Below are 12,467 nucleotides of genomic sequence, written 5' to 3'. Positions count from 1 at the left end.
TCAAGGTTTTTAAAAAATCTTTACAAAGTCTCATAAATATCGAATCAATTTCTCAAAAACAACTGTTCTGAGTTACATTTTTTTTCTTTGTTGTTTTCAATCTTGAAAAATGGCCTGTAGTGTTTCAGTGTTTATTAATGTCACTTGTTGCTGATTGTTTGATGGTTTATTATCTGATGACTGTGGATGTTTTAAAGACCGCCAGGGTTGCAGCTGTCTGCAGGCTGACCTCTCTCACACTGTGGCTGTGTCAGCGGTTTCTCCTCAGGTGACTGTGGGAAAGGAGCAGCCTGTTGTCGTATCGAGGACAGAGGTGTGTTATAAAGAGGAGCTGCAGCAGCAGGCAGGTGCTGACACTGAAGACCTGCAGGCTCTAACATGGCTCTCCTGAAGTTCTCTCTGGGTGTGCTGGTCCTCCTCGTGGCGTCCAACAGTTGCTGGGCTGAAGAGGTGAGGACGTCTGCTGTAGATACTTTATATGTAACATTATATACTGCTGCACAGTAAGTTACCTGAGTGACCTTCTGTCCCTGCTGTAGGACCTGTCTGTCTCTGAGCTCCTGTGGAGAGCCAACAAGGATGTTGGTAAGACGATCCGCCCGCTGAGGTCCCACTGTTCCTGTGGAGGATTCTGATATTTGATGTTGTTGTTGTTGTTGTGCTGTCACAGTGCGCACAGCGGACGAGCCCTTCGTCATGGATGACATCGCTTATGACAATGAAAATGAGAGGAACGCTGACCAGTGCACGTCTCGTGGCTGCATGTGGGGCAAATCCTCCGAAAGGTCTACGTCCCCTACACCATCGCCTCACACTACTGTAAGGAGCCCAGGCTTCTCACACCAGATATTTGAACAGTTTGGAACAAAATAACATGGAACATGAGTCCTAAAATCCTTATTTTATCACATGTTGTGTTTTTGATGACACGTGTGTGTGTCCTGTGTCCTCTGTGTGTGTCTCTCAGCCTCTCGTGAGCGCTCCATCATTGAGCGTGGCCTTGTGTCTTTCACCGATGTCTCCTGCATTCGCTTCGTCCCAAGAACCAACCAGAGGGATTACATCAACATCCAGTCCAACAGCGGGTACCGACAAGAACCCTACCTTCTACCTGGAGAATTATAAATGATTTTTTTTTTACCATTAAACAAATTACGTATTTCTCTGTACGTATGCAGCTGTTACTCATTCGTTGGTCGCCGTGGTAACGCCCAGACGGTGTCTCTGGACCGTCAGGGCTGCCTGTACCACCAAACCGTCCAGCACGAGCTGCTCCACGCTCTCGGCTTCAACCACGAGCAGTGCCGCTCCGACAGGGACCAGCACATCCGCATCCTGTGGCAGAACATCCAGTCCGGTCAGAACCTCACGGCCTCACCCTGAACTGAAGCGAACCCATTGATAAATCAGACCTCTTCTTCATGTCTTCTGAGCCTCTGTGTTGTTTTTTTCCTCTCAGGTTGGGAGTACGCCTTCGACAAGCTCAACACTCTGAACCTGAACACCCCCTACGACTACAACTCTGTCATGCAGTACCACAGGTTTGGATGGGATGCCTCACCTTCTGTACCACAGTCTGCCATTTCGGGGCGCTGTGTTTGTTTAGTTGTGGTTTTTTTAGTGGCTAGCAGTTAGCTGCTAGCTCGGACGTCAGTCTCTGAGCACTTTGGCCCCTGCCACTACTGACTGGGTTCAGCTGCCTTCAGCAGGTCTTGGGTTGACTCTGGCTGAGTTGGTGTTCAGGGTTCTTCTTCTCAGCCGGCACCTCTTAGTGCAGAGCAGCATATTTATTTGTCAGCCACGTCCTTTTCTTTCTTCTAACCAGGTATGCCTTCTCCGGGAACAACAAGCCCACCATGGAGCCCATCCCCAACCCCAACGTTTCATTTGGCACAGCTACTCAGATGAGCAAGACCGACATCACCAGACTGAACACACTGTACAAATGTTGAACAGTAAGAGACACACACACACACACACCTTCTGTCTACTGAAGTCTCATGTTCAGTCCTCTCCTCCGGCCTCCTCCACCTCCTGCATGCTGTTTTCACCACAGGTGTTCTCTTTTGTCTTTGCTGGCAGCCAGCAGGGGGCGCTGACGGACCTTGTTTGGATTGGAGGATGCAGCCCGGCAACAAGTTGCAGCTTCTGACATGAAAGCAGTGTGTCTGTTTACCTGTTCAATACACTGATAATAAACTTTACTTTGTCTTCACTGGAGTCTGGTTTTTTGTACCTAAACAAATGTGCACATTTTAAATCTGCAGCTTCCCACTTAAATACAACACTTTAGCTTTCTAGCTATTTAATGTAGACAAGTATGTCTGGCCCTATGTCTGGCCCTCTAATCAAAGAGATGTCTGTCACTATGTCTTATAGTGAAATAAGTGACATACTTTTGGTCAAAAATCCCATTTATCTACTGCCAAAAAAGCAGAATTTTCACACACATCATCGTTTTTTAAACTGGTATCCAAAGCTCCTATAGTGTGGCAGATGGTGACAGATCATATACTTTCCTTTGTAATGTTTTATCTATCAAAGATACAGTTTTTTATGTAAATTATGTGTATGTTTGACACTTTTCAACCCATTTTTATGGTAAACAGGTTAATTCAAATCCACTCTGAATGTGGTTGGATTTGCTACAAGTTTAGCCTGCATAAGATCTGAGCAGAGGTGGAAAGTACTTAAATAATTTTTTATGTATTTATATTTCACTTAAGTAAAACTAACAGTGCATACTTTATACTTTTACTCCATTACATTTTGCAGCTGTTATCTGTACTTACTATTCCACTACATTTCTACCAGTGTTATTTTTGGCAGCAATTTCTGATTTAGTTTTTATTTTAGTCTTGTGACTAAAATGTCATTTGATTTTAGTCACGTTTTAGTCATCAACATTTTTTAACTTTTAGTCTAGTTTTAGTCGACTAAATATCAAAGAATTTTAGTATATACATATATATCATAGAATTTTAGTCGACTAAATCCACGGCAGATTTAGTCGACTAAAATTCTATGATATATATGTTTTCATGAAATAATTAAGGTTTGAAGTGCAATAAAAACAGGCACAGCTTTAACTTGTGTAATTTGAAACAAACACCTCTTTATTTAATTGCTATTACCTAAGAACCAGTGAACAGTGAGCTGCTCTCCCTGAACACACTGTTCAGTCATGACCTTCTTCATGAATCCTCCATAACTACAGCAAAATAATTCAGTGACAACTTAGAAACAGTGCGCATGCTGCAAAACCATCAGCAGCGGTGTCTTCATTTATAGATTTTGTCACGTGTATCTTTGAACCGAAGTTAAGATGACTCGTCTGCAAATGTCGCTTCAGGTTTGTTGTGTTTTTACCGCTGATAGTTCCGCCGTCTCCTTATTCGTCCCTCCCTTCCACAAACAAAATTTGGATCTCGTCTCCATCAATAATTTCGTCTCGTTTTTATTCGTTGACGAAAGTGTCAGTACATTTCGTCTTCGTTTTTGGCACCGTGCGTTAGTTTTTATTTATTTATCGTCTCACTTTTATCAGCAAAAAAAGGTCGTTAACGAAAACTGACGAAAATGATTCGTCAACAAAATTAACACTGATTTCTACAGTGTCTGTAGTTCCTTGTTACATGTGATGAACACAGTGTGGACTGATGTGAGGTCAGACTCTGCATGGAGCTGGTGTCACGCTGCCAGCTGTGTTTCTATAATGAGCCTCAGTCATGATGCCGGTGCTCTGGCTCAGTTAGCTAACTAGTTAGCTGCTGTCTGCTAACACAGGTCCATCCATTAATGTCTGATGAACATGAATCATAACATGAATCTACAGCAGGAACACTGACACAGTAAACATGCTGAATGCCTGTTTGTTATCAGCAGCCTCTCTGTTCACTTGATGCCCACAGCCTGCCTCATGACACACAGACCTGTCCACAGCTGCTTCTGGACTGAACATGTACATTAACTACACATGCTCCATTTTAATTTAAGATGATTTCTGTGATTATTTTAACCTGTTCAGATCCTTTGCAGTGGAAATCAATCATATATATTCGGTGTGTGAGTACTTTTACTTTTAATACTTTAAGTACATTTAAAAGTACTTAAGACTTTTACTTAAGTAGGATTGTTGATGTAGCACTTCTACTTTTACTTAAGTATATATTTTGCTAAGTAACTGTACTTTTACTTAAGTACCAAGCTTCAGTACTTCCACCACTGGATCTGAGTATTACACCCTACAACACATCATAGCATGGGGTCCATACTTCGGTCCTTGTCCTGAGTGTGTGTGTATGTTTCCAGCTGTATCTCTACATGTTCATGGGGGCGGGGAATCATCCTAAAAATGGCGAGCATGTGATGCATGATGATAAAATGTGCTTTGAGCCTTCAGCAGCTTGTTATTATACATTATTATTTATTATGATGTCAATCTGGACACTTTATGTAGTCATGATTTTAACACTGTAAACAATAAATGAAGATGTATTTTCTCTAGATTTGGTAAAAAGTAAACTAAAGAAACAAAACTAACAGGACAGACTTCATGGTTAAATAATCTGGACGTGGGAATCGTCTTCTTTGTGCTGTGAAGTAGTGATGTGTCGGCTGTGAACGAAGTGGCTCTAAGAACCGGCTCCTACCTGGGAGCTGGAGCTGGTTGTTTCCTGCTTTTTTTCTATTTTTTTTTGTGTGTGGTAAATGTGTGTGTGTGTGTGTGTGGTCACGTCTGGGTGTCCACACCGAGCAGGAGGGGGACACGTGGGGGTATGGAAACAACACACACACAAATACACCCATACAAATAATACACATTTGATATCATCTATGATTTATACACAGTTAATTTCACAAATAATGTTACAATATGATGATCAGCTCACTAAAGAGAGCCGGAAGAGCTGAAACTCCCATCACTACTGTGAAGAGCATTACTGTGACTACAGGCCCAGTTTTATCTCATTTGGGGGCTGCATCGTGATCGGCCAATCACATCTGCTCTGTTAGCCTTTGATGCCATGGATGCACAAAAAAGACAATCTGCATATAATCTTATAGCAGAGCTCTGACACAGAACACATGGAATCTAAACGACATGTAGCCCATGTCTCCATAATGTGCAGCGTTTGAATCGGACATAAATAAAACATATTATATTTGTGTCTGTGTAAAACAGAACTTAAATCTCAGTTGTTGGTTTCATCATGTTCACATCATGGTAATTCTTTAATATAGCTGATAAGTCAGATTTCAGCCCCCCCCCTGTGAAAGCTCGGTGCTGACTGGAAACATCTGGTCTAACTCAAACAAGATTACAGCTGCTCTCATTATGGGAATCTGCAATATGGCATCAAGGTGAGCGCCTCTTATCAGCAGCTAAATTCAGTTTTTTTCTCCAGACCCGCCCCCCCCCCCAGATCTTAACAGGTCGCTTTCCTGGAGCTAGATGCTGCTTTATAAGTCGCCACTGCTCCAGCCGCTCACTGTGCTTCAGTCTCCTACAGAAAGCAGTAAGTACCATTAATACACCGACACTGTCAGTGGAAGGTCTAATGAGTTAGTACAAGGTGGGGTCAGCCTCTGAGGACGCATTTTATTCACAAGTTGTGTGTTTGCGGCAGGTTATTTGTTGACATGGTGTCGCTGAGGTGCATTCTGGGCCTTGTGGTCCTGCTGGCTGTCTCAGCTTGGGCTGAGGAGGAGGTGAGGGATATATAATTTATGTGTGACATCACATCCAGATTATGAATACATACGCGTATAAAAGCCTGTTCTGATTCTCTCTAAACTTGTTTTTGTCTTTCTTTTGTCTTCACAAATGATTTCTGCTTTTGGTAAGTTTACTAATTTTATACTAACTGGTAAAATTCACCATATGCACTGAGCTAATCTCAAAATAAAAGCTCATTTTGAGCCTTAATCCTGAAGTGCACCAAAAAATATTTACATTTGGAGTGTTAAATGTCTCCTAATAAAGCAGCAGCTGATGCCCAAAACTGCAGTTCCTCTAGTCGCCTCTAGGGGCATCTCCAGAAGCAAGTCTTCCCTCACAGACCTCCATGTTTACAGCAGAAATAAACATGTTCAGTCTCTGTAGATAAAGTCATGTTTGCCTGTGTGATGGATCAATAAGTCTTAACATTCCTGTTCCTTCCAGGTCGCTCAGGCTTTATCAACGACAGAGCGTATTGACAAAGTCAACAGAGACATCGGTGAGAAAAACATCCTGTAGCAGGTGGTAGCCATGACGCTTCCATCAGACCTCACTGGAGGAGGAACCTGAAAGTCTTCTTCTGGTCCCTGTCTGTGCAGTGCGTTCTCCTGGTGAGCCCTACGTGGAAGATGATGTAGCCTATGCCTCCGAGGCAGAGAGGAACGCTGACCCCTGCACGTCCAAGGCCTGCATGTGGCCCAAATCCACCGATGGGAAGGTCTACGTGCCTTACACCATCTCCAGCGTGTACTGTGAGTTCCATTTGATGTTAACTTGCTTTCTCCTGAAGGGGGCGCTGTTGTGTCTGTGATAAAAACTCATTATTATGTGACAAAGCAGCCATCGCCATGAGCTGTAGAGCTGCAGTTTTAGCGTAGCATAAAATGGGGTCAGCCGGTCTACCTTAAGGGAAACCTCCAGAACTCAGTCTTTCTCAGGTCTCTGTGAAAACAAAGATGGCAGCTGTTAGGGTTGGCTTTAGTGATTCACCAGGATGGCCTGTCCAGCCTCCACCTTCCTCCAACATCAGGAAGGAGGAATAAAAGGATTTCTGTGCTAGAAACGAAACACCAAAACTCCTTCCTCTCTGGTTGGACTGACACACTGCTCCATCCAGTGGTTCAACATGGAAGTGCAGCTGCAATCTGGTTAGCATGCTAACCTGTGCAGAAATCTCTGCATCGTAATGATATTGTGTTATGAGCATCCTGTTTTTGTCCAGCCTCTCGGGAGGTGTCCGTCATCGAGCGTGGTCTGCAGTCCTTCCATGGTTTCTCCTGTATCCGTTTTGTCAAACGTACCAACCAGAGAGACTACCTGAAAATCCAGTCCCTCAAAGGGTAAGCGTGAGAAGTGTAGATTGTGTTAAAAAGCAATCCTAAGATGCTGAGACTTATTTTACAACTTATAGATTTCAGATACAGGCTGGCCTGTAGGGGACAGTATTTCCCTTTTTTTGCATAATGATTCACTCACTCCCTTCACAGATGCTACTCCTACATTGGACGCCGTAGCAATGGCCAGGATCTGTCCCTGCAGCGCTCCGGCTGCGTTTATCACGACACCGTGCAACATGAGGTGCTCCACGCTCTGGGCTTCCACCACGAGCAGAAGCGTTCCGACCGTGACCAGTTCATCCGCGTGCAGCTGCAGAACGTCATCTCCGGTTCGCACAGAGAGGAAGCACCAAGATAAAAGTGCATCTTAAAGGAGCAGTCTGACATTTCCCCGATGATTTGTGCTTTCTTTTTTCCTCCAGGAAAGGAGCACAACTTTGACAAAGTCAACACGCTGAACCAGGGAACCACCTACGACTACGGCTCTGTTATGCACTACAGCAAGTAGGTCAAACAGTATTATGGTATAATATTTCTGTGCACATTGTGCTTTAAAGGTCCTGGCAGGTGGAGTTTAGGCACCCTCCTTGATGCTAAGCTAACATGCTATGAAGCAGGCATGGTAATGACGTCACTCTGTGGTTCCAGGTACGCCTTCTCCAAGAACAACCAGCCCACCATGGTGGCCATCCCCGACTCCAGTGTTGAGTTCGGCAAGGCCACTGAGATGAGCCAGAAGGACATCCTCCGACTCAACAGGCTCTACAAGTGCTGAGCAGGGTCTGGATCCATGTCCTGAAACATATGTTGATTTATATCTATATATAGACCTTCTTAGCATAATAGCATAAGAGTCTAAAAAGTGTTTATTTTGTCTTTAACAGGTGAGCAGTGATCATCACAGTTGTTGAATCAATAGTGAATAATGATTGCTGTCATCTTCTTCAATAAATTAAACATAAACTCTGAGTTTGTTATGTTTTACATCTGAGTGTCTAAATATTAAATATATACTGGAAAATAAATGTTCTCTTCTTTTAAATATTTTTCTCTGTTTTTGTGTATTAAAGCACCAAGTTCAGCTTTTTGTCAGACGTCCATCTCTTCAGAGTGTCACTTTAATTTAACCCTTGCTCTCACTGGCTTTCTGGTGTCTGTTATTGTCCTCAGTTAAAGATGGAGTCGCTGACAAAACTGTTCTTTAAGTTACAAAAACAAAAAAAATATCAAAGTTTCAGTGAATTAAATGTACGTTATTTTGGTCATGGATTATTTTCTGCTCATGGTTAACCTAAGTGTGGGAATAAACAAGTGGTGAGCCGGTCGACTTTTATCTTATCACGTTGCAGTAGTTTCTGTTTTTGAAGCTTCTTTTTTTTGTTTATTGATCGGCTCTGTTTCTACAGATGATCTTTGTTTCAAACTTGTTTAAAACTTGAACAGTGACTTCTTATTATTATCCACTAGGAGGCGGCACACGCTCACAGCACCAGCAGGTCGTCCATCAGCTGCTGTTTGTCCAGTCTGATGTAAATAAGAAATGAGAGGTGATCACTTACAGAAACATGTGGCGTATGGATTCGAATATTTCCAAAGAGAAGAGAAACTGTACTTAATTAATGTACTTAAATCTTAGCGAGAGAATGTTGTCATATTTTACTGTATCGTTTTTTTCTGTAGTTTTTCTGTTGTTTACTTTTTTCCGGCACCTACGATAGTTTCTTTTTGTTGTTGTTGCTGTTTACTTTTTCACTGCAAAATGAAAAACATCTTACAAATAACATGAGGTAAAACAGTAGGGAAATTAAAGTACAGAAGTGCTCGGCCTTCATTTAAATGTACTCTATTCTTCTGCTACTACTAATAATAACAGCTATGAAGTGCATTTCATTGTTGTGTTTTCACATTAACTCTTCCTTATGTCATGTATTTTCTTTTTGATGACCTAATCCTTACAGCGTGCTCTGTGATCAGGACGTGTAGACGTTCCTACCTGAGGGGAGGTTTTCTCAGTGACTCACACGGCTCATGGTCTGAACAGGAGTGTCATTGTGTGAGTATGAGGGCTGTGACCCGGCCTCATGACAGACATCTTCTAATCTTTGTGTCTCCTGTCATCCCTGCTTGCTGCTGCTTCCTTCTGTCCAGTGCTCAGTTACCTCAGTGTGTGTTCCTGTGTGTACACAGTGAGTCATCGTGCTGTCTTTGTGCTGCTCATTCCTGAAATCCTCCAGATTTTTTGAGTAGAATTGCCCTTTAGGTTTTGCTGCATTAACCCTCGGTGTTTGTACTTTTCCTCTCTGGTTGGTTTCATTGAAAGAAGCAGCCTTTCACTATTTAGCACAAGCACCTGCTCAGTCCTGAGTTAGTGGTGAAACAGAGAGAAGAAGTCTGAACAGAGGTCTGGTTCAGCTGCCCCTCAGGGACGGAGATGTGGCCCAGATCCGGGCTCTGCTCCTCCTCCTCCTCCTCCTCCGCCTCCTTCCCTCCACTTCCTCTCTGTCAGTAGAGTCACTATCATGTCCTCCTATTTGAAGCCGTGTCCAGGATATGGGATCCGGGGCTCGCTGTCTCGCCCTCTTTGTGCTCCTTCCTGTCTGCCTGCTGGATCTTTGGCTCTGCAGAGCCGCTGCACACAGGGCCCCAGTGATGGCAGCCCGGCTACACAAAAAGGGGGTCATTGTGCCTGCTGCATGCCCCGACAATGAGCGAGTTAATATGAGCCAAGTGTTCCCACAGCAGTGAGGCGGTGGGGCTCCCCCGACTCCGCCAGCTCCATCCATCAGTGCCTGGTTGCTGGTTTTCTCCTCTGCTGGTCATTCTATCATATTATTATCATATTATTTTGTCCCACAGCCTTCATGTCTGTTTGTGTGAAGTTCTTTCCACTCCATGAACCATCTGTAGGCTCCTGAAATAACAGGATAACTCACACTGTGCTGCTTCATCATGAGACCACGAGAATCAGCCTTCACATGCTGTCATACGCCGCAGATGTTCCTCGGCTCCTAACGTCGTTACAGCCGAGGCGGGTTATCCATAAACTCCTATCAATAGCTTCCCCTGTGACGGAGCATTACCCCCCACCCCCACCCCCACCCACGCTGTACAGTCCAGTCAGAGTCAATTACTGCAAACCTAATTAGTCACATCAGAGCCAGCGTTCAGGTCAGAGTGATGCTTGTAGAAGGCTCATCATGGTGAGCTGCTGGGGTCAGCCGAGAAGAACCTCCACTGCTCTGTGACACAAAGGGTTAAAGCGTGAAGCAAATGTGACAAATGTGATTTTCTACACACAATAAAATAAGGGTGTCCCATTTTAAAGGCTCCTTTGTTTCCCCGGTAACAGAGGATGAATTAGGTGGATACTTGGTGGCCCAATAAATCCCGCTGGCCAAACAGTAGACCTTTAAATGCTAATATCAACTATCAGCTGCAGTCTGAGCTGCGAGTCCTGACTGTCACAGCTGGTTCCAGCCCGCAGGCTTTGAGAACAGGATCAGGCAGGTAGGGAAAACCAAAAGTGTCAATCACAGCGTCGTCAGAGCCTTCTGTGGAGAGCGGATCAGCTCAGGGTTACTGCAGTTCATTTACTGTACAGAGAAAAGTGTGTGCAGCTGAAACAGGATCATGTCTCTGCACGATGGTGACGACACCTGAATGACTGCAGACACCATAAACTCTGACCTGAAGGCCCAGACTTTATTTTAAGTTATTTCAAGCACCTGCATCAAAGAGCTCACTTTTAGAAGAACCTTTATTCCACATTACTCTCAGATTGATTTCATAGACTGTAAACAAAGATGGATGACTTGACAGCTCCCCACCTTTGAAGCAGCCTCTAGTGGTGACTGGAGCAACTGCAGCTTGGACCTTGCCCTGTGCTCAGTATAGATGTCAAATCAAATTGATTGATTGCTTCGAAACAGAGACAGTGGGTATGGATGTCCTGATGGTGTGTGTCAGGGCTGACAGAGAGCCCTGTTAGTCTAAAACTGCTGTCTCATTTCTCAAATGTTTCCCTATCAGGAGCCATGTTGTCCTTCTTCTAGGTGTTGCCATGGAAACACAAAGAAACAGGGTCTGAAATGTCTTACTAGCTTGGACCTTCACACCAGTTCGTCTCAGGTTGTGCGGCAGCATGACTCGACACCTGGTGCACCTGCTTGTGTTTCTGGTCCAACGGCTCATTTATGTTTCATGCTCGGCTGCCAAGAAACCTATTATGTTGCACAAACATCAACAACAGCCGCGCAATTACAAAACATGTACTGCAGCAGGAGAAGGAGAAGAAGACGTTCAGTGACTTCTTCCTCAGCTGGGTCTGTGCCACAATGAACTAGAATAAAAAAGTCCGACAGATTCAAGTGAGGAGGAGGAGGAGGAGGAGGAGGAGGAGGAAGTGAGGAAGTGGGGCAACCCCCCCTCCCCCCAATAATTGCTGGCTAATGACGAGCTTCCCCTTTAAAGGGGGAGGGATTATCTCCACACGACCACCGCACTGATCTGCCTCAGATTTAGACATGAGTTTGGGATTTGACACATGACGAGACGGAGTGAAGTAACACACAGGTAGGCGTTCACACCTGACCCGTGGATCACAGGAAACTGAATGACAGGTGTGTGTGTGTGTGATCAAAGCAGCACTCTGTGGGGTGAAAGAATGTTTTTTTAATATTCTAGCCGTGATTTGATTTCATCATCATAAACGTGTCATGAAACACTGACCAGCTGGTTATTCTGTGTGTCCCCTCACATAAAACGGAACACTTACTCCCTCAGTGTGAACCAGTGAATGTGGATCGTGCATCATTTGACCCAAATAGAGCCTTAATAACCTCATTCTGGATGACCAGGCTGGATCAGCGTCAGTTAATCCTAAATGGCACATCTGGGAGGGTCCCGATCCTCCTCCTGCTTCTCTGGGATAAACAGACGCAGCACTGAGAGCTTTGGACTCTGAGCATCGACTCTGTGAGATTAACGCTCAAAGCTTTGGGTCTGAAATCCTTCAGTTTCTGACTCCAGTGTGGAGTCTGCTCTGCAGTGTGAGCAGAAGTTTCACAGAGACTGGTGCTAATGGTGGCAGAAAACAGCACTGTCTGGCTGTTTAAGGACATTTTTTTTTAACCCATTTGTAGCCACAGCCGGCTAACTAGCATTTTGTATTTGACGGCCTGCTGTTCAAAGCCGCTGACTCTACAGGATGTCGGTAGAACCCGCCCAGCCTCCATCTCTAGCCATCACCGTGTTGGTAGCACCTGACTGTGCCTGACTCCCAGTTCATCCAAATATGGTCAAAGGGGTGGAGCTTGAGTGGAAGCTCAGACCTCCACCTGTCACTCAAAGTGGTCACAGCCATAACTTTATACACTTATTGAAACATGAGGGCACAGAGACCAGTGGTA

General features: G+C 44.4%; 1 protein-coding gene and 1 pseudogene across 1 annotated transcript; both read left to right on the top strand.

Moving 5' to 3' along the window:
- Positions 1 to 315: 315 nt before the first annotated feature.
- Positions 316 to 2,215, top strand: LOC114451959 (high choriolytic enzyme 1-like; annotated as a pseudogene).
- Positions 2,216 to 5,447: 3,232 nt separating this feature from the next.
- Positions 5,448 to 8,080, top strand: LOC114451954 (high choriolytic enzyme 1-like). Its single transcript, XM_028430962.1, has 9 exons — positions 5,448 to 5,519; positions 5,631 to 5,712; positions 6,176 to 6,221; positions 6,322 to 6,474; positions 6,945 to 7,062; positions 7,210 to 7,388; positions 7,482 to 7,563; positions 7,708 to 7,839; positions 7,944 to 8,080. Exons 2-8 carry the CDS (start codon positions 5,644 to 5,646, stop codon positions 7,832 to 7,834), a joined length of 774 nt encoding a protein of 257 aa, XP_028286763.1. The 5' UTR covers positions 5,448 to 5,519; positions 5,631 to 5,643; the 3' UTR covers positions 7,835 to 7,839; positions 7,944 to 8,080.
- The last annotated feature ends 4,387 nt before the right edge of the window (positions 8,081 to 12,467 follow it).

This window comes from Parambassis ranga, chromosome 19 (assembly GCF_900634625.1).
Source record: "Parambassis ranga chromosome 19, fParRan2.1, whole genome shotgun sequence".
Classification (NCBI taxonomy): Eukaryota; Metazoa; Chordata; class Actinopteri; family Ambassidae; genus Parambassis; species Parambassis ranga.
Note: the sequence above shows the minus strand (reverse complement) of the source record. Positions and strands in the feature narration are given on the sequence as shown.